Below are 22885 nucleotides of genomic sequence, written 5' to 3'. Positions count from 1 at the left end.
TATTTTATAATATTATATTCTGAAGGTCTCATTGTCTGGAAATACACATAACTGTCTGTACTTTTGTGCTGTTATTCCTTAATCACTGTGAAGGGACAGCTTTTCCACAACATATATGTGAAGTCCAGCTCATTAAGGGAACTTTGAGCTGTTTTTAATGACTGAAATACTTCTGTGGACACTCTTTTTCTTTTTTGAGAGGTACGTGTCCAGCATGGGAGCAATAGGGATTTCTCAAAGAATGAATTGCTGTAACAGAGGTGGCATAAACGGGGTTACAGACTTATCACATCGTTTTGTGTTATTGTTTGTATTGAATCTACCTAAATGTCATTATCACATCTGAGAGTGTCTTCTGGTTCAGAATGAGCCTTTGGGGGGTGACTATGCTCAGCAATGAGCCTGATACAGAAACGTCGATGACTTCCAGACCATTTTATAAACGAGAGCTTCTGCTCTGCTTGAGGAAAAGAGAAGAAGTTGGGGGGAAAAAAATTGAATAAAAAATAAATATTTTATTACAGTACTGTGTTTGGGGTGGAGAGAGGTGGGGGTGGCTTCAAAGGTGGCTAAAGTGTGAGAAAAAGCACTGCACCCCATCGCCTTTCTCTACTTTCTCTAATTGAGCTGCATTTGTCAAATTCAAAATCCAGTCCAACATCGACAACCATGAAGATAACTTTTTTTGTCTTCTTCTTTTAAAGAATGATAATATTTTTTTAATGACTGCCCATTAACAATCCACACTTTCCATTTGGCTGTCGTCTTTATCTCGGTCTATCGGCCCTGCAGACGAATTCACCTTGGCTCCTCTCGCAGCCTGAATCAGTGCAGGCAGATTTAGCACGACGGCCTCCAGCAGATACAGGACACACAAATTCACACACTCGCTGCAGTTCTGTGCAGACTGGGAGGAGTGGTGAGTGGGGATAAGGTGCGAGGTGCCAGCAGATGTTGTTGAGCTCCTCGGCTGGATAGCGCGATGGCATGAGTGTGAGATAACAGAATATCTGATAATTTGTCCAGCTCCCTGTCAGCTTTGCAGGATCAAAACCACATGTACTTGTGAGAAAGCATCAGATTGTGTGTGTGTGTGTGTGTCTGCCACATTTCTGAGCATGCTCAGTGGTTCCTGCCACATCAAAAAACAATACATGTCATGTTCATTTTAATAAAGTAATGTCTTGGTTTTAGGAGAAAGAGCACTCGTAAACCTGCAGTTTTGAACACTTTTCCTTGGAGACAACTTAAAGTGAGCTGTTAGGGCTGCAAGCACCGTGTTTAGTGGTTAATCAGCAGCTAATTTCTTTACCAGTTTTTCATTTGCTTCATAGCACAAGACCAAGTATAACAGCACATCCACACACATTGGGCGATTGTGGCTCAAGAGTTGGGCGTTCGTCTTGTAACCGGAAGGTTGCCGGTTCGAGCCCGGCTCCGACAGTCTCGGTCGTTGTGTCCTTGGGCAAGACACTTCACCTGTTGCCTACTGGTGGTGGTCAGAGGGCCCGGTGGCGCCAGTGTCCGGCAGCCTCGCCTCTGTCAGTGCGCCCCAGGGCGGCTGTGGCTACACTGTAGCTGCCATCACCAGTGTGTGAATGTGTGCGTGAATGGGTGGATGATTGTGTATAGTGTAAAGCGCTTTGAGGTCCTTAGGACCAAGTAAAGCGCTATACAAATACAGACCATTTACCATATTCCACAAATTATTTAAATAGCTGCTCTTATTACCTGTAGAATAAGTTAACCAGATGCCTCTAGAAGAAGGGAAGAAACCCTCTGGATGAATGAGATGGAGTGCAGGGATCAGAGGTCAGAAGGGGATCTGATGGCAGTGTAAGTTTGCAAAATGTAACTTGAAGGAGGCCGACTGTAGCTGAGTCTACGATCTGGTGACTCGAAGATGTCTAGTAAATAAGACAGGAGTTGCAGTACATGATTAGATTATTAGAAGGCCTGACCCCAGCATACCTGAAGCCTCTCCTGAAATTGGAAATCAACACTGAGAGAAAAGTAGAGCCCAGACTGAAGCAGCTGACCTGAGAAGGTGTAAGGCAGTGGGAGGGGAGGGCCTCCTGTGGCTCAGATTGAGTGGGTTCAGGTTAATTTATTGGTTGATTGATCTTGTTGGTGGGTCCATGTTTTAACTACTTGTTTGCTTTATATACAAGATAAACAGAATATCTCCGTCTTATAATCAAAGCCAGCGTGAAAGTTCCATTTATTCTTTCTAATGGTCAGCAGGGGGTGACTTCTCTAAAAAATCAAGTTACAAAACAACTATAGAAATCTATGGGCAACTGGTCCTGCTTCTCTCTTCATCTCTGACCTCAGTAAACACTTTTCAAATGAGATTATGGTCTTAATCACTAGTGTATAAGCCTGACTTCCCTTCTCTAAATAATGGTCCCTATTGCATATATTAGGTCATGCTCTAAACTGAAGGTTGTTGGTTCCATTATTTAGAAGAGCCACTCCCAAAAGTCTGGGCCGCAGCCCTCTGTACTATATTTCATCCTGAACTCAATCAATAGTAGGAAATATAATGGAGCAGGTGCCAGAAGAAAAGTTGCCGAAAAACTTGAACTTGACAAGGGTCTTAAGTCATAGGACAGAAAATTCTTGGAAAACTTTGTTAAACTTTTCTGGGAAGGAAATCCGTTTATATTGATTTAGGTCTGCAACAGCCTGCGGGAGGTCCAAGGCCTCAACCTGGGCTCTCATTCAGTCCACACTAGAGTAAAATTACTTGGGGATCTCATTATCAGGTAGGAATTTACCCATGAGTTTCCGTTATTTGCAGTTCATTCATACAGGACAAACAAGGTCTGTGTGTCAGTCCCATTTGGCCAAATGCGTCCAGAGAGGCGGAACTGTCCGGCTCTCACTAAAACCTTGGAGAAATGTGTTAGCTTTCCACTGTCCATGAATTATCCCCTCCACTTATTCCACAAAAGAGCACAAAAGTGCCTTGTGCACACAGAGCTTCCCTCTGCAGCAGCGTTTATCTACTGCTGTTATTGAGAAGAGGGAGGGGGGATTTACAGCAAATCTAAAGCAAGACTGCAGCCTGCTCCTGGTCAACACCATCAGTAGCTCACTGCATTATTCAGCAACCTTCATACTCTTCCTCTCACTCTCTCTTTCTTTCAGTCGAGGAAAAAAAAAAGAAAACCTGGTTCATTCACATATTCAAATTCTGCACCAGGAGCATCAGACAAGAACACTTCTTGGTGTTTTGCATACCAGGAACACCATCTGTAGGCATTTTGTGCGTGTTTGCATGGCTATGTGTGTGTTTATATTTATTCTGGCCTGGAGCTTTAAGAAAACTACTACACGCTGTTAAGCTAAGGAGGGACTGGCAGATAGTCCAGACCCAGCGGGTGTTGGGCTAAAGCTGACCGCTGACAACCACATTGCAGCAGAAGGACTAATTGCCTGCCTGTCGTCAAAAAGGGCAGATCTGCAGCACACTTCATAGCGCCGCTGTCGACTCTCTTGGCAGAACAGTGCAGAGTTTAGCCTCAGACAATGGAGTCATTTAAACGTTGAGGCTTGTTGTATTTTTCACGGCTTGTGTCAGATTCAGTCGGCTGTATTGATCGCTGCTTTTGGTGCTTCACACCTTCTCTTATTAAATTATGTATCAAGTGATGCAACAGGCCTTCAGATATTACTGAGGCTGGGCTATTACGAGGGAGGTGTTTGACTGAGTATACATTATATAGTGCTGTATAACTATACCAGATTATAACAGGAGCTTTTTGCAAAAACCAATGTAGCTTGCAGATGAGAATAGCGAAGCTGGTGCTTGATAATTGCCAGAATCTTCTGTAGCTACACAAAGAAGTTTGGTTGACGTATGTAGGAAAATGGCACATGGCTTCATTGCTCTGACTTCAGCTTCCTTCAGTTTATGGGCTGAATGAGAAGACCAAACAAACGATCCACTCTCAGATGTCACATCGGGAAGAATTCATGATTTTCAGTGCATTTGAACTCACTCATTCACTCATTTGAACTGAATGCACAAGCAGGTAGCAACATCTGGGACTGAATAATGGAGCCAGTGTGGAAGTACTATAAACTGCAGTTCCTCTAACGGCCAGTAGAGGCTGGCTCCAAAAGTGATTCAATCTTCATAGTCTCCCGTGTTAAAATGTCCAACTCTTTATGAAAACTCTTCAATGGCTGATTTTGTATAATTTAATTTAATAATCCATTTGGTTACTGAAGTTTAGGACGTGGCCTTTCATGACCTGAGACAGGGCTCTGTATTTATAGCTAGACGTCCGCTTGGCTATTTTATCACACTAAACTGAAACATTTAGAGCATCATAATGGAATTGCAAACAATATGACTTTTGTTGGGACTCAGCCCCTCCCAATAAGGTTGTGTTTCGGTTTCAGTGAGTGAAAATTTAGTATCTCATCAGATTGTTACTCTTGTAACAATTACTCGTTATTACAGTGTTAATAACGGGTCTCCAGCCTGTAAGCGTCCAGTGTTCCTCTGTTTCTCAGCCAGATCTGCCCTCTCCCTCATTTGTCACGTCCAGTTTCACTTCATGCCCAACTTGAACTTGATTGCTGTCCTCTTCAGGGTAGTCTTACCTCCAGCTGTATTTGGATCACTCACTGAAAGACCCGTTTGAATTTCTTACCTGTGCACGTTAGTAATTTTTCCCTGAACTTTAAACTTGTGCAGACCAACCTTAATCCTGAGTTGCATCACTGTGGATAAGAGCTACGACTCGTGCTTCAATTTAAAGACCATTCAGAATATTCCCAAGTTGATGAATCATGTATTTGTTAGCCCACATTACCCCTTTGCTTCCAAATTCCAAAGGCATCTGGGGGAAGAACATTTGGACCAAACGACCTGGACTGTGCTGGAAGCCTTTTTTGTCTGCAAAAATTTACTTGCCACCTACCCTGCTCACCAGATTTGGCTCCATGCAACGCAGTGGAGGTCATCAAGCATTCGTCCCAAATGCTCACATGCACACAGTCACATTCAGATCGAGGGTAAGACATCAGGAGCTCTGGTAGTGGTGTATTGCTGCATAACCTGCATCCAACCCTGAAGGGAATGGCTGTGTAGTTTCGATATTAATTTCATTTTATTTTATTTTATTATTATTATTTTTTTAATAGGTGCAGTCTCTAAACTTTTTGATGGTACCTCTTATACCCATTTTATAACTAAATCTTGGATCCTTTAAACCTGTCTGGCTTTCTGCATCATTTCTGTCAACAGGTCCGACCTCTTGGTCCTAATGTTCCCACCCGACTTGTCCTCGGTCACGGTGCTGGATCCGTTTCCGTTCATGCTAACAGACTTTAGCAATCTGGCTTCATCAAGTTTCAATACTGCTTACAGTCATGCTTCTCTACACAGAAACGGTTGCTCTTTTGCTCTAAAGTATGCTTAAAAAAAATAAATACATAAAATGTGGTCAGCTTTCATTTCCTCTGTCCTCCTTGGGATCAGGAAGCCACACTGCTTTGAAGCCCAGAGCTGTGCTTATAATTGAAGGCAGTGTGAATACTCCAAACCACAGAAGCATCTTTTCTATCGTTTGTCATCTCCACATGCTGACTGTTAGAGGATGACAGATAATTAAGTCAGCTTGGTGGGATGTATCCTGTAAATTAGCCGCAGTCTCCTGTTTATGCACAATTTAAATCCACTGGGGTTCAGTTTGTCCAGCTGAATGGGTAATAATACTCCAGCGTAACGCAGCACCGAAGTCAATCCAACCTTAATAGTTGTGTAAAGGCAGTAAAAAGAATTGAGTATGTGTGTATTTGTGTGTAGTCTCTTTGCATGCCAGAGAAATAAGGAAATGCTCTGTAACGAGTGAGGAAGTTGTGCTGGTAGCCTTTGAGGAACAGTGATTTGAGTCACTTTCCCTGAACTACTGTTGGAGCTTCATTCATCTTCCTGCTCATCTGAGTGCATTTATTTTGTTCCTATTATGTGAGAAATGCAGCTTTAAAGTATTTTGCATTAAAAAAAAAAAGTGATCGGAAATGAGTGCATGTTTTAAAAAAAAAAAGAGGAGGGAAAACAGCCGTCTGATTGTTACTCTCCTGAGGTAGTTTGACAGGCCTGTATTTAGCTCTCGCTGCCTCTGATCTGCACCGCATTTAGTCTCTTTGAACAAAAACGATGGCGTGCGGTTCTTTTACAGGCTCCTGTTGGCTGATAGACGCCTAATTCACCTTGTGGTAACTTGCAAGTCTGCAAATCTGCCACTGCTGCATGCAAATTTAAAAAAAGAAGCCTTTGAGCTCAGTATTTATAAACTAAGATGGTATTAGTTAGCATTTAGTTCTTCAGGGTCAGTGGGATTATTGCTTTACAAATGGGCTTTGATATGGGTTAAATGATATATTGATGTAATTGTATGTAGATTATTAAAAGTTTTAAATATCATAATTTTTTTTTAAAAAAAGGAAAGAAATCATGAATAAAATGAGTAAATAATCGACTCTCAGGCTGCCCTGCAGGAGGCTGCTTGTTCCGCTTGTAGGTTACTGCAGCTGTTCTCAAATAAAGTCAACACCTGGCACTTCACTGCATTCAGACTTACTTTGTATTTGTGGTACAAATGAGTCTGCCCTCATGTAAAAGCACCCGTTAGCTCTGCATAGCTCGTTGTCTTATCGTATCAGTGGCCGATCACAGTGAAAGTCCAGCAAATGAAGCCAAACTGAAAAACTGCTCTCCTTTCTAGATCCTAAATCTATCTTTTCTGTTCTTGAGTGCAGCACAGAGCACCAGTCTGCTTAGCCAGCATTACCCAGCATGCCTTTAGTGCAATGTTATAAACCTGCGGTTATCAGTAGCTGTGGCTCAGGAGGAAGAGCAGGTTGTCATCCAGTCTGCTTGCTAAAATATCCTTAGGCAAGCTCCTGAACTGCAAGCTGCTCCTGATGCGTTCTCCGGAGTGTGAATGTGTGTGAGTGTTAGATGGAAAGCCCTAGAAGAAAGAGTTTCTATAAATGTGTGTGAGAATGAGGCTTGTAGTCTGAGTACGGTGTGCTATATAAGAACCAGTCTGTTTAGCACACATTGTCTGCTTCACGGGTTATTGTGTGGTGTGAGGTCTGACCTGTTATAAATTGTCTTTTATCGTATAATAAGAATCAGCAGTTAGAGGGATGCACAGTCTCTCAATCCACTCCACTCCACAGTGACATGAATTTTTAAACCAGAAAAAAATACTGCAAAGTAGTTGCTACGTTCTCCAGGGGATTTGTGGGCAAGCAACAAAAGGAACGAGTCCTTCTATTGTATCGCTGAAGAGTCTACTCACCAGTGATACTCTTATTGCTTTTCAAGAATATGGGTCCAATAAAACTCTATCGTAAGTTTTTTTTTTTCTTCAAGTACTCTAAATGAAATCTAAATGTAAAGATTTTGCAAGTTTTATTTTCCTTTGCAGATAAAACTGTATATTTGACTGCATGTTGTTCAGATATTTTTATTGAAAGTGTGTGTTGTGTGAGCCTGGTGACTAGATCAGTCCTCAAGATAGTTCCAGTACAACTGCGCTGCAAACACACACAGTTAGGATGAAACTACACGACTGAACTTGGGATTATTTTTCAGAGTAGTGACTCGTCATGAGTCATCGTGAGCGTTCTCTCGTATGTTTTGTGTTTTACTTGCTGCTTGATGGTAGTTTTGGCTGACAGCACCAGGCTCACCCACCAAACTGCCTGATCTCACATACAGACTGAAGACAGGAAACAGATAGGGGTTAAAGGTCACATGTTCCATACCTTTTTTAACAAGGTGATGTGAGCCTCACGTTTCTTAGTTTTTTGAGTTTCAGCTCAGTGATGTTTGCAACAGGCCTGGCTTTTGTGTGGTTCAAATGCTCGTTTGTAGCATTTGAGATTACGGATGATATTTTGTTTATGAACCTACATGCATACCTCTTATATTAGTCAGTATTCAGTTAGCTAACACTGCCACTGTTTTATGGTTTGTTCCACTTTATAGGAAGGTAGGGCTAGCTGTAGCTTTCTTTCTTTCATGGTGACTGTCAAGTCGGATTATAACCACCAAGAAACAACCAATGACAGAAAGAATCCCTTGATAAAAAGATGGTTTCCAGGTAGACTGTGCAAGACATTGTCCACAGAACTGCAGTATTCAGCCATTATTTTAATTCTTTCAGCCATTATTTAATTCTTTAAACTCGATTTAAATGTACTTTTGATTTATTTACTTTGGGTTTGTTTCCAGTTCTGTATCTGAGGACACAAGCTTTGTTTCAAAGATTTCAGTGCTGATATACTTCAGTGTAAATAAGACTGAGATTGTAGTTTCATGGTGTAAATCTGTATATATGTCTGTTTAAAATTCAAAAGCAGAGTAACCCTTTAAAGAGAGATGAGCTTGCAGACAACGCAGAGGAGCTGAAAGCTGTACAGCCCCACCCACTCGTTTCTATCAGCTGCAGAAGTGATAACAGCCCTTCAGTCCCATCACAAACACACACTTCCTGTAACGATGCCACACACAGATAGAGCTGAGATGACACGACTTCTCTTTCTTTCTTTTAGTTTGTTGATCATTTTTTCTTTTTTCTTGATCATTTTCATGTTTTTATCTTTCTTTTTCCTTTTTCTTTCGTTCACATTTTTGATCTTTGTCTTTATTTCAGTTTTTCTTTCTCCATCGGTCTTTCTTTCTCCTTCTTCTTGATGTGTCTGTCTTTCTTTTGATCTTTTACTTTGATCTTTTGCTTCTCTCCTTTCTTCCTGATCTTTCTTTCACACTTTGTCTTTGTCTTTCACTTTCTTCATGTTTCCTTTACTTTTTTTCTTGAACTTTCTTTCTCTTTGTTCTTTTCTTCACATTTGATCTTTGTCTTTACTTCAGTTTTTCGTTCATTGTGTTTCTTTCTTTTAAGCATTCTTTCTTCTTTCATTCCTTTCTGATCGTTCCTTTTTTACTTTTTCTGACTTTCTTCACATTCTTGATCTTTCACGCTTTCCCTTTCTTGAGCATTCTTCTTCTCTTCCTTTTTTTTTTTTTTTTTTTGTTGCTTGCGTTGCCTGTTGCTCGTTTCCCCAGCACCGCCCTGCCTCTCATCTTCGATACGCCACATCATAAGCCCCGTCATGGTACATCACGTCCATTTCATAATGAAGTTTTAATGGAAACTGTTTATTATCATACTGCCATTGTCTGTCTCTCTCACTTTTTCCCAGCTTGCACACCCCATGCTCTCTGTCTCCCAGAAGCAGCACAGCAAAACCTTTACACACATTTTTGCTTCATTAATAAAACATTGCTTTGTCATGAGCGGTAAGATTTTGAGTTTTACAAGTACATTTTGTAATCCTACGTGGAATTGAAAGAATTCCTCTGATTCACATTTTATTTTTGTGATGTTTGGAAAATCTGTGAAAGTTTCATCGGCTGTCTGGAAACAGCGATTCCCTCTGTCCTTTCTGTCTCCCTCTCTATGATGTGCTGAATAGAGCTTGTTGTTGTCGTTGTGTTGTTGTGTTTGGGTGGAGAATGTTGTGAGTGGGAACGGCTCACTCCTGAAGTCAGATTTCTCTGTCCGAGTCTGTCTGTCTGTGAAACAAACGGCAGCATTGTGACAGCAGCAGCAGCAGCTCTGATCTCACTTCTCTTTGCTGCTCGCTCATATTTCCTCTCTTTCTGGAGCACTGGGTAGTGACAGTGATGGGATGAGGTAGTGTATGTTATCTCCTGGTGTTTTGGACTTGGCTGAACCGTGACCGATGCGGACTAAAGCTCGCTCGGACGATCCACAGGATGTCTTGAAAAGAGGTAAAAGAAGTCAATTGTGGAGTTCCACTCAGTTTCTCTGTGTTGTTGGCATGTACATAGATGGTATGTGAGGGACATTCTACCTGGGTGCCTTATGATTAGTATTTTTGGTCTAAATGGATCATATAAATTAATATTAAACTGGTCTGTTGGCTCACAATGTCCTGCTGACGTGGTTTTAATTCAGAGCGTCTTGTGATTTTTACACCAGTGATTGCAATGACTGCCAGATAATCATCTCCTTTCCAAATGCAAAATCCAGTGAAAGTTTAAATATTGGTCATAGATTCTGACAATATATCTGTATGTACGTTTTTCTTTTTTTTTTAAGACTTCCAAAGTTAATCAGAAACTTGACACTCTCACTGTACTGTATGTAGGCCACTACACTACGGAGGACCAAAGCTGCTAAAATTATATATAAATATATAAGTAAATAAATGGGTTGGTCAATACGCTAGCGTGCAATTAAATAGTTGCTGTTTTTGTTGTTGGCCTTTATTTAGCCATTAACCCAATGGCATACTGCGTTGTTTTTATTTTGATTTCATGATTTGTACTTAAATAGAAAAAGCACTTACTATATCTGTAATTTCTTTCACGTATATATATTTTATATGATGAAACTGGGCTAAAGTAAAATACTGACTGGATTTTATTGGATTGGATTTTAGGTTGAGTTTGACTTTTTGCTCAAGTTTTTATTAGGTGGGACCATCTGGACAAAATCACCTGTAGAACTGTCAACTTTCTGACAATTTAAATGCAAAAACCTTTCATGATTTAAACTTTTTGCCATCCATACAGACTGTGTGTTTAGTGAACTCATGCTAATATTACAGTTCATTAGGATCTAACAGCTAAGACCAACTTTACACCATGCAACTTTTCAAATGATTTCAGTGTCACAGACAAATGTCAGATGTTTGCCCATCATCTTGATCATATGGTCTTGTAAAAAGTCAGTCAGAGGTTTCTTATATCAGTCTTTTTCACATTTGGATTTGATGTCAGTCCTGACGAATTACTAGCATAGCTAGCGTGGAGGAAGGTAGCAGCAAAGGGTCGACAGCTTTTGCCAAAAAGTTTCCGCTCCGTTTTTCAAGACCTGCTGTCCTTCGAAGTTTTCCACCAGAATGCGTGTAAATAATTTCCTGGACGGCTCGGTGGGCTCTGCAAAGTCTTAAAAACCGATTTATGACACAAGCGCCAGGTTCTGGCTTTTTCATTCTAATTCCTTTCGAAGTCTTCTAGTGCACAGGAGGCATGTGAAGTGTTACACAGACTGGTGACACTTTGCACACAAACAGCAAATGATGTCACCGCACTTAGTAGAAGATAAGCAAGTGCAGACATGTAACAGTAAACTGTCATGTGCCACTTCCAAATATAAAGCCCTGACAGCGGAATGATAACAATGTGTGCTGATAGTGGATTGTGAGGTACTGTGGACTGTCTGCTGATAAATTTGTGAGCCTTCTTACATGAAGGTGCTACAAATTAAATGACTTTGACAAAAAACTTTTTTCTCCTTTTTTTGGCTTTGTTGAAACAAGCAGAATTTTAACTTCTCCTTTATCTTAGCTGAGAATGTGCCACGGGTAATGTGGGAGTTAATTATTTGTCTGTAAGTCTGGTTGGAGTCTGTGATTATTGGTTGCTGGGTGTCATTCAGAGGTTTGTGTCACGTTCCTGCAGTTGCGTTGAGATTGGAAATGAAGACTGGGTGAGGCAGATGATTGTTTTGGAGGCACAGTAATAACACATGCTTCTCTAAAGTTGCCTCATCTGTTTGTTGTGAAGTGGGAAACTTGTTTCGTGAGTGTGCTGAGTTGCGTTACTGATGCAGTACTTACCTAAAAGAGCCGCTTGTTTCAATCGAACGTTAAGTAGCATTAATATTGTGAAATTGTGGCTCCATAGTGTAGCCATTTACACATTTGTCTAACAAGTGAAAGCTTCAGGAGGAGACTGAAATCCCTTTGGGTGCAAAGATCTGCCAAATCAAACATGCGGAGCTGCCCGATGTGGCGACCCCTTGTAAATAAGGGAGTGGCTGGAAGTACCGGCACAGCTTGCAAACATTCAATATTAGATGTGGCTTTCATGGGAAAACTAGTGATGCAACAACAGAACAATGTGTTGCAATAATAATCATGTTTTTTAACACTTACACAAGTGTTTGAGCTGTAAAATGTTTATTGTAAGTGCTAAAAACCAAGTTACAGTCACAGCCAGTCACTCGTTATACAGGTTTTTCTCGGAATTCTGACTTTTTTTCAGAATTCTGGAGAAGAAGAAGAAGAAAAGAAACGTGCCAATTTTAAAAAAAAAAAATTTCGGTGGCCCTAATCCACTTCCGTACACAGACTGCCTTGTAATAATAAAAAGGAAAAATTTTGTTAAATGACAGAATATTTCCTGTTCTTGCTCTAAACCAGGGCTGCCCAATCCCAGTCCTCAAGAGCTACTATCCTGCAGCTTTTAGATGCATCCCTACTCCAACACAGCTGAATCAAATGGTTTGATTACCTCTTCAGCATGCCATCGTGTTTGGCAAAGGCCTGATAACAAGCCATTCATTTGATTCAGGTGTGTGGGAACAAGGATGCATCTAAAAGCTGCAGGACGGTAGCTCTCGAGGACCGGGATTGGGCACCCCTGCTCTAAACCCACTGTAATTGCGGTGCCTTATGTAAAGCACAAGTCACTCAGATAAATTTGCAGCAATTAACTTTTGGGGAATTTAGATCTTATGCACAAGTAGAGCAGGGCGATATGGCCAAAAATATTTATCACGATATATATTTGAAAATTTGCGATAACGATATAACCGACGATATAATTGATGCGAGACAAAATACAACTCCACAACATTACTAGCGCAAAAAGACAACCTTCCATTTATTTTCACTTAAACAAGAAGCTGGTTTTTATGTACATTAAAGCTTTATAAAAATGTAACAGTGCAAATGCTAATTCCTTGCTGAAAGTTTAACCAAAAGGCATTTCCAGTAGAAATGGGCTGACATATCCTGAGCATAACCATGTATAATATCCACTGAAGTTAAAAAGAGGTGCTTTGCAACATTAAACTGCAGTGTGCAGTACGTATTTTTCGGACCATAAGGTGCACGGGATTATAAGGCACATTAAGCGAAACAAAGCAGTCAGATAAATCAAACTTTATTAAACTCATTCTTCTTGCTTCCTCCACTTCTGTACCATTGATTCATTAATGTTGAATTCTCTGGCAGCTGCTCTATTCCCATGTTGTTGCAGTCTATTAATGACTAACCTCATATTGTGGATGGATTATCTCAGTTGTTCTCCTGACTGAAGTTTGGTCCGTTTACAGTATCCTGCCATGCGATTGCATTTGTCTCTAACCATGAGGAACCTTAACGTTAACTTTTATAAGTGGAAAAGTGTTAGTGTTCGTCCTCCAGCTTCACTGTTTATGTTATGCTAACATAGCTGTGTCGCTAGCGATCACGTAGCACATCATTATATACCAGCTAGCCCAACTTCAGTAACCCTACAAACGTCACTGCTGTTTAGTTTCCTGTCTTCATTTATGTTGGAAGTGATAGCAGAGCTGTACGTTTGATTTTTTTCAGAAATCTCTCAGTCAGAACATGCTATATCATGCTTAGGTAACTAGCGAAACTAGCGAGCTAACTTCCGCTAGCTTCCTGCTAACGTCTAACTCCGTTAAATGTAATAACTTTAGTTTTCATGGATGCCTGGAAGTTAAACTTCATAGTTACACCTGGTAAAGCAGCAATGCTGATCGTTTTATTAAAGATGAAAGAATTTAGACAGTTTTTAACTCTAAGTGATGCTGCAGTGTTGTTTGACCTGAAGATACGGAGTTTAGGACCCAGATTACTCCCAGATTTAAGAGCATCTTAGTCCGACAAATATGACAATAACAACGGCCGCTTGCATGTTCTGCAAAAAAATGTGCTTTGTCGTGTATCTGACGGACAAACACCAAACCAGTTCCACATCACGGAAGTTGCACCATTTTTACAAACCAATTCTGGTTCATCTGTTTCACTCAACAATCGGCCATGTGCGTATGAAAACAAAGGCACTGCGCATGCGCGTTTTACTCCCATTCTATTGCGATATTTCATTTTCCTATCGTTGCCTAACATTATACCGGTATTACCGTGAACGGTATAATATGGCCCAGCCCTATGCACAAGTTATAAATGCAAAAGTTCATCTTTCAGTAAAGAAAAATGTGCAAAAGTGTGTTTTAAAAGTGTACAGACGTGCAGCTTTTCAACCTAAAAATCGACGCGCAGAGGCTGCCTCATCTTTTTAAATGTCAGGCTGCCGCAAACTTTCAAAAGGCCGAACGGTTACAGAAGTGAAAACCCTCCGGAGTTGAAATCTCTGCAGTAAAACGTCCAGCTCACCTTTACTGGAATATACTCAGTACAAGACTTTACTCCTGTTTTGAATTGATATTTATATCACAGATGAGGGGATCATTGGTTTGCATTGTTTTTAACACATTTTGCATGTTTAGCAAGCACACAGTGAACATGCAGGTCTGAATACAGGTCACACGTGGCCGTCAGCTTCAAAACGAAGTGTGAGCACCGAAACAAAAGGTGGGAAATTAGTTCTTCTCCAATCAAGCCTGTCCTCTTTTATCATAGTTCTTATAATTATTCCTTTTTCTGAACAGATAGCATCTATGAGAGGGTAAAAGATGCACTGACAATGGGTGGAAGAGCAGCAAAGAGCTTTAACAGGCAAGGACTCCTTAAGATAAAAACAAAGAGGGCTCATTACAGCAGCCAAAAGAGGGCTGAGAGAACAAGAAAGACCGTGGTTATGCTTTTCATGTTTTACATTGTCAGGGCTGGTCTTTAACAGCAAGTGATAAAGAGGAAGAAAAACAAAAATACTCTCCACAACACTTCCTGTCACATGGTTAGAGCGGCTCCTAGAGGAATTATCAGCTGGAGGCTTCATCCTTGCATCTGCTCTTAAATTTCTCTTAAATATAGATGTAGTCAGTTAAAGCCGGGGCTCGTTGCTTACGTCTGTTTACGTTATTTCAAGTAAATGTTCCTGCTCCATATGTGCATCTTAAAATCTTCTAAAAGAGCTGTGCATGATTAAGAGTTCAAAATATGAATTTTTATCTTGTGCCAAACCTTGGTGCAGACCCTTAGTGGATCCACAGACTGAAAGAAACCTCTTGGGCTACGGTTGGGCCATTTGTGTGCCTTACATGGTCATATTAGGCATGTTCATTTCCAGTGACATCACACAGAGCTCAAAGCAGGAAAAAGTGTCTGAAACTGAGTTTTCACATCAGTTTGAACCTGACCTCGATATTTAAAACCTTGGCCATGTTCAATATAGTAGAACACGGCAAAGTGTTCTATATGACAGGAAATGACCTCCGGCACGGTCGCCCCTCCCTGACCTTGGTTCTGCTGGAGGTTTCTTCCAGTTTAAAGCGAGTTTTTCCTTCCCACTGTCATCAGTTGCTCAATTGTATTATTGTAGGGTGTTTACCTTACGATATAAAGCACCTTGAGGTGATTACTGTTATGTTTTGGTGCTATATAAATGAATTAAAATAAGGAAAAGCAGAAAAGGTCTTCTTTAAAGAATATTAACGTCTTAGGTTGTAGTCCAAGAAACAGCCATTTACTCTGATTCTCTGTTGCTCCTGAACATTTGTCATTTGTCAAGCATTTCAAATTTCTCGGCATGATTCTTTGGCAGCAGGGGACCCCTTCCTAATGAAAGTCTGTCAGAAGGGTTAGCAGCACCTGAAGCCAGCATTAAATCTGTTTCTCTGTTAAAGCTTTTATATTCCCCCAAACCACCGTGAAGTCGTTCTTTCACATACCTGATGTGCTCAATATGCTGATGCAAGAGGCTTTAGGGCTGCAAGATTACATTATAGCAGAAAATGCCGTGTGAGCTTCCTGCCTGAGAACTGCACTCACCTGTTCAGTGGTAAACCCCACAGGGGGGAAGTGGTACCTAACTTCCTGTCCAGTTGTCATGTGTGAACACTTCTGAGTGCTGACACCAGTTCACTCCTGAATGTATCGTGCAGAGCAGGAGTGAAGGGCAGAGGTGGGGACGGGGTAGCGCCCGGCTGGGAGGTGACGGGCGAGGACATTTTAGTCACAGCGGGGCAGGGACGGTTAGACGGAGCCTCGTCGGCCTCGCCGCTGGGGTCTGACTGGCAAATTAGACAGCGGGAGGTTGAAGGGCAGCTCCGTGGGGGGGCTGTAGTCTGGAAAGAAGGATAAAGGGCAGTGACAGGAGCGAGGAAAATCCCACCCCCAAATGTATAATTGCTGTTTTGATGCTCTCTCAATGTTTGTTCCTGTTTATCTTATTTCTACTTCACAAGCTACTCTGTTTTCTTTTTTCTGGTGCTTTATTTTGCCAAACCAGTTTGGATAAACTACAAGGATAAACACAAGATGAACGTCTACACATCACAGATAATTGAAGTTACTTGAGTTTGAGGCTTCTGTCCATTTAAAGCAGCTGAAGTGACTTTAGTCAGTGTTTTCATGTGTGTGCATGAAGCAGTTGATTTAAATAATCAAAGCCCATCAAGCTCAGAGGGGATTTATCTTCTCTTTTAGCTTATTTTGCAGCACTTTTTTGTACTGCTCACTCTCTCCAGTCTGATCAGACTCAGGGATCGTGCTCAAGGGATTTTAAATAAGGACTGCAGAATTTCCCCACTGCACTGTGGCTTCAGAAACAAATCAATCAATCAGTCAATCACCTCTTTTTATAACACATAGTGTTATCATTTAGATACTTAATTACTGTTAAATAACCATATTAACCTGATGTAAAGTAGATGAGCCAGAGCTCTTGCGCTGGAATTTCTGCATATTTAGCGTTATTCCTCGGTTTTCTTTTCTTTTATTGGACATGGATATTTCTATTTCAAAGGTTTGGTTTGGCACATGCAGGTTTGTGTCATAATTTGGCAAAATTAGTAGAAGTTTGACTTCCCCACAATTAAATTTGCAATAAAGTTCCTAATTTGAGTCACCATTTCTCCAGCTGATGACCATGGTGTGCGGCATGTCAAAGTCATCTTTGGAGGCTCATTATCAAACATATTTCAAGAGTCCTAACATGAAATGCCACATAAACCCTCTGGAGCAAGTCAAGAGCTCCTCGGTTGCAAATAAAAACATAGACCCGATCTCCGTCACAGACGCTGGAGTGATCCTTAAAGCATGAAAAGGCCTCTAATTGCATTTATCTAAAGTCAGACCGCTGTGGAATACTAATATGGCTGTGAGGGTCTCAAAGTTGGGGCTTAGCTTCAGTGCAAAGAAAAGACTGAATCCCATTTCCTTCCCAATTCCTCCCCCGCTCACTATGGGAACCGCAGGGCCTCTCGGGCAGGATTTCCCAGCAGAAAAAGACTTTACTGTATTTGTTTATTTGCCCCAGACAGTTTGCCTTGCTGTGTACGAACGTCTCTTCCCCCATCCCCTCGCTCGTGGCGTCTTCTCCTGCAGAGTGCTCTTGGCAGCCCACAGCCACATGCCTTTCATTGACACACACCATCCTGTCATAAAAATGCCAGCCGGCTCAATAAGGAGAATGTTTGTTCGCAGCGTTTTGGAATTCCCGTCTTGCCTTTCCTCCAGTTGAACCCCAGAGACCTTGAGAGGAAGTTGGAGAATGACTGGAGTCAAATAAAGAGCTGCAAAGGGCTGAAAAGCTGGCAGAATAAGGATCATCATCACTGACTGCTGGGGGTTCAGTGGAAAAGGGTTAAAGAGGGCAAAAGCCAGCAGTTTGAGATTTGAGGTTTTAATAGCCGACTGTATTATTTTCATACTTCTTATTGTTTTTCGTCATTAAAAGATCAGGCGTTGGAGGGGCAGACAGCATTTACTGTCAGCTGCAAGTTCTTGTAGCTTTGGAAATGCCTCAACTTTCCCTCTTCTGGTCAAATTCCAAATGTTTCCGATCCATATATTTGTGAGTCTCAGAACACGTTGTGTTTTGAGCAGGAGAAGCGTTTCGTCACTCAACCAAGTGACTTCTTCAGTCTCAGCTGACTGCAGGTTTCCCCGACCTTATAAACAGTGCATCTGCATAATGACTGAAGCTAGCACCTACTGCCTAACAGTTAATTTTGTGGGATTTCCTTATCTGGGTGATTGAGCATGCATCAAGGCAAGTCTCTAGATTAAGCTTTACTCGCAGCTCATCAGATATGAATGCTTCTAAGCAAATGGAAATCCTATAAAGGAAGAGCTGTACAGGCCTGATTGCATGTTAAGAGACTTGATCTGAAATGTAGTGTGCAGCCTAACCCCAACCCCGCTGGGGTTCATCAGTGACCTGGCAGATGTTATAAGGTGGAGGATCTTTTTGTGTCTCACTAAAAGGCACAGAGTAACTTTTAAGCCTCAATTTTCAGCATGCATTGTTATTTTCTGTGCAGATTTTCTTTTCCCAGACCTACCTGAGCATCTTTGGTGCACAAACTGACACTAAAACACAAACAGAAACCAGTGATTTATGTCACTGCCACCACTTCTGCTTCCTAATGCTGTCTTCATCGCCCTTTTATGGCGCTGATTACCTCTCTGAAACCGTGCTCTGTACCGAAGCTGAGAGATGCCTAATGTTGACAGAATCTCAGTATTTGGCGCCGTGGAGTTAGCAGTGAACACACTGAAGGCTTTTCAGGTCTTGGGGTGATTTTACGGTTTACCATCCAAAGGTTTATTGAACTCTTTTCTCCATAAAGACGACATCTGATGACCTCCTCTGCACCCTTGGCACTTCAGTATAGGTATAAAAACGTAGTTTGACGACCATTTGAGTAGATTCTGGGTTTTTTCCAGAGTTCAGGTGAGTTCAGAAAAGAGCTTTAAAAACCTTCTAAAATGATTTCATTGCTTGTTATTTTTCACCCATCTGACATCCATCTTTGGATCTCTAAGGTTATCTTGATCTTGAGAGCTGGGAGAGCGCAGCGTAGATGTTCAACAGGCTTCAGGATGTACCTTGTAAGCATTTTGTCCTCCTAGGTGGTCATTTTATGCTAAATTCAGAAGGCTCCATGCCTGCTACTTCCCCTTCCCACTTCCAGGTATTGCTCACTACAAGGCTTCATTACTACTTGCTGCACACCAGATTCAACATAAACACAATGTGACTCCAATTTAGAGCTTTGTTGGCACACATCCAGTGTTTGGCTGTCTCTCGCAGCAAAATCAGGAAGTATGTGTGTAAACTGCTGTTGGAAATGCAGATTTACAATCACAGAGTAGTGAGGTGTGTGTGTTTGTGTGTTATCGGTGTGCGTGTGTGTGAGAGGATAAACACATTTAACACTCACACAATGTGACGCGTAGGCTGGGAAAACACTGGAAACCTTTCTGTGGCGCGGTGACGTCCTCGCCACGGCAGCTGTCGGTTTAAAGCAGCCACACAGTAAAAAATGGAGTGTCAATATTTCAGAGTAAACCTATTTTAACCTAGATAGAGTATTTACAACTCTATGAGGAGTAAACCAGCTCTAACATCAGAGTTAAAAGTCAGTGTAAAGTTTGTTAGTCACGCAGTGAAGACTTCACTCCACACAGTGTTGATTATTACCAGTCCGCAGGCGTGTGTGGCCTCAGAGCTCTAATGCGCAGGGAATTTTCTCCGAAGAGCTGCCACAGTCAGGTAAGTGAAGTTAACATTCCCATACTGGTAACATTGTTTAAAAGGTATTTTTAAACTAAGTAGCTCTTTATAGTTTCACTGATGTCGAGTGAGGACATGTTAGCAGCATTTACCCATAGGTTTAATGGCATTCCAGTAGCTACATGCTAGCAGTTGCTAAAAGTTAAGATGTTCGTTATCTTCTCACTGCGTTAATATGAACCTAAAACATTTTAACTATGTATTTCTTCTAAATGCTGTCTAAATAATATCATTGTCACATGTCAAATCGCACAGTTTGAACAACTAAATTACCGTTTATCAGTAAGCTAATAATCGCTAATTAGCTTACATGAGCGAACATACTTTCAGAAAAAGTGGGTAACATTACCATAAAGTTAACTTTACTGGTTTATATTATTTTAAGCAAATGCCAAAGGCATACACTACTTTAGAGTTTTGCTCATTATTTAGTAAGAAATATGTATTTTGTGTAAATTAACTGATAGCAATGTTAATGACATGTTAAGTAATATTAAGTAATGTTCCTATTTTATAGAAAGGTTTAAGAGTATGGACAAACCAAATCTCTGAGAGATGCAACCAGAAGACGGATGAGAAACATACTTGAGGCTGAGATGACAGAATGACATGGGTAAGAATCAAAAATGTAAGATATAAAGAAACATTTTAAACATTGTATTATTTTTAATTGTGATGTTTAATGCCAATTATTGAATTTATACATTAGGACATCTCCCCCTAAAAGCGTAAGAGTGATGTATGCGCAGGACATTGTTGCTCTGTCTCCATATCTGGAAGACCCATATTCACAACATGGATATGTAAGTAAAGGGAACTTTTCAACATTAAATACATAATTGCCCTCAGAAATGTTGATAACATAGTCCTTCTTCGTTTATTTAATTACATAGAAACATTACTACGATCCAGAGAACAGTTCAGGATACATTGCATGGCGGTTGAAGACCATTCAAAGAAAAGCTGTGGAGGAAAGAAGCGTCTCAGTTTGCAAATCTCCCAAAAGTAAGTTCACTTATCATTTAAATGATACTGATGTAATTTGTAGGCAGGATTCAATCAAACACCTCATTAGTATTTTTGCATTACAGATAGAACAAGATTTCCGACTCCTGTTTTGTGAGGTCACTGGGAGCAAATTCTTGGAGAGGTGGCTCACCAATCTCAAAGCAAAGGTTGTAAAGGAAAGTCATGGACTTGTCCCCACCTCAGAGCTCTTGGAGTTAATGTGCAATGCTGAGTCAGGTACTGAAGTTGAGAATGGTATGATTGTGACTGTTTTTATTTGCCATTGTTGGTTATATAGGTAATTCTGTCAATTCAATGTATTTTTGGAATAATTCTTTGTTTATTCGTCTGTAGGCTGGGACAGTGACTTGTCTACTATCTTGCTGCTGCTACATCTGCTACCACCATCTGCACAAGGGCGAAAGAGACCAGGAAAGATGTCTGCATCTCAAGCTGTCAATAACCTCATCAAATTCCCAAAGGTATGTTGTTTAAAATATACTTTCCATCACCTCTATTTTCATGGACAGTGCGTTGAGCTAATCTACTGTCAGAGGATAGTCACTTAATACTGTTGTTTAATGTGTTGTTGTAGGCTGGAACCAGTGTACAGCAGCATCTAGACAACATCACCCGAAGCAGTCAGCCCTACCTTCGTACTCAGGGAGCCACAAGAAGCAGCATTCACACCTTCATTGTGATTGAGAAGCATGCACTTCCATGTAATGCGACAGGTTCTGGAGGAGCCCTTGATAAAACTCTTTAGGGCCCATTATGTCTTTGGTACATCATACAGTTCATCCCTGACCAACTTTGTTACTTTTCTGCAACTACGACATTGGGGAAATGTCATATTGCTTTCTCTAGTGAGCATCATAGAACTGTGAATTGTAAAGGTTTGTTATGTTAATTAAATGACACTGAATTGAGAAACATAATAAATGCTGTTACTTTAACCTGTATATTTGTTGTTATTTCCATAATGTAGGATAGATCACAGTTATTTAGTAATATAGCATCATAAGATGAATATGAAAAAATCACACTACAGAGAAATAAAAATGATATATTATTACACATCAGAGTGTTATTATTAAACTAAATTTGGAGTAAAATAGCTCTATAAAGTGTAATCAAATTACTCTGAACAGTGTGAATAACCCTCAGTGTTAAATATTTTTACACATTTTGTTGTTAATTTTGACACTAAATTGAGTACAATTAACACTGAAAAGTTAACACTGGCCATAGAGTAAATTTAACTCTAATTTTGAGTGGGACCAAATGTTATCTGAAGCAGAGTTAAAATCAACTCTGTAAGTGTAAAATTGACACTTGGTTTTTTACTGTGCACACACACACAGACACACACACCGCCTGAGGTCAGACTGACACGCTGGGCATGCCGCACTGAAGCGTTTCCTTCTGACTGGTTTGAAGAGTGTGTGTTGAAAAGGGTGTGTGCGTTCTCCACGTCAGCTCTTGGCACACTCCGAGGGAGCCGGAATAACACACAGCACGTCTGTGATGACAGGATAATCGGATGTGTGTGCGCCCCAGGGCTGAGTTTAGCTAGCAGCAGCGACAGTTACAACACCTAAGAAAACTTACAGGAGGCCCATTACTGCCGTGGTTTTCAAGGAACTCTTGCATAAAATGTAGTGTAGCAAAAATCACATATTCTGATTGTCGAGGGTTAGGATAAGTTTATCTCGAGTGTCCTCCCAAAACGGTCCTTCAACCAAATCGGTTTGAAGTAGAGGCCCTCTACTTCAAACTGTTCCCTGCATCATGTGTTACATTACTAAAGTAAAGAGACAGGGAAAAGGAAATAAAAGAGATCACAGGGATCAAAAAACCACCCTCATCAACCTCCATCACCCCAGAGGGGAAGCAGGGAGAGGGGAGTTAAAGAGCTGCTAGATACTGTTAGGTTGGGTTAGTAAAAATGGCTGGGTCAGGGGTTCTGGTTGTGGTCATCCCAAGAGGGTTACATAAAGCAAAATAGCTCATTTGAACAGAATATAATAAAACAGCATTGCTTCATGAGGTAAAAATGACTCAAAATAAGCAAAAATCTAAATGAAGTACTATAAAAACTGAGTTTAGTACCATCAAGTGGCTCTATGAAGAAAAACAGGACATCTAATATACATACTAAACAACACAATTTAAACAAAAGTGGTTCAGAAACATCTTTTGAAAACCAGGATTGCAAATGTATTTAAATGAAGTGCAAAATATAACCTGATCTCTTTTAATGTGGCTTTTTTGTCTTTTGCTGAATTTATCCTAAAATAATAGCAGTGT

At 40.7% G+C, this 22885-nt stretch overlaps 2 protein-coding genes across 4 annotated transcripts in view; both read left to right on the top strand.

Moving 5' to 3' along the window:
- Positions 1-22885, top strand: part of usp6nl (USP6 N-terminal like) — a 102180-nt gene that overhangs the window by 42034 nt on the left and 37261 nt on the right. The window contains exon 1 of one of the 3 annotated variants that reach the window (XM_085437465.1): positions 9577-9829. The exons of the other annotated variants lie outside the window; for them this stretch is intronic. Coding sequence (XP_085293591.1) covers positions 9781-9829 — 49 coding nt within the window. The 5' untranslated portion in view covers positions 9577-9780. Of the gene's footprint in view, positions 1-9576; positions 9830-22885 lie in introns of those variants that run through there. 3 annotated transcript variants of the gene reach the window in all.
- LOC146689401 (uncharacterized) lies at positions 16802-21520 on the top strand. The gene is made up of 6 exons (XM_085437240.1): positions 16802-20180; positions 20277-20370; positions 20461-20572; positions 20659-20812; positions 20930-21057; positions 21171-21520. Exons 4-6 carry the CDS (start codon positions 20794-20796, stop codon positions 21339-21341), a joined length of 318 nt encoding a protein of 105 aa, XP_085293366.1. The 5' UTR covers positions 16802-20180; positions 20277-20370; positions 20461-20572; positions 20659-20793; the 3' UTR covers positions 21342-21520.

Source organism: Copadichromis virginalis, linkage group LG17, assembly GCF_057382275.1.
Source record: "Copadichromis virginalis isolate Kocher_CV1m ecotype Utaka linkage group LG17, C_Virginalis_male_GT1.1, whole genome shotgun sequence".
In the NCBI taxonomy this organism is placed as follows: Eukaryota; Metazoa; Chordata; class Actinopteri; order Cichliformes; family Cichlidae; genus Copadichromis; species Copadichromis virginalis.
This window is presented reverse-complemented; position numbering and strand designations above follow the sequence as displayed.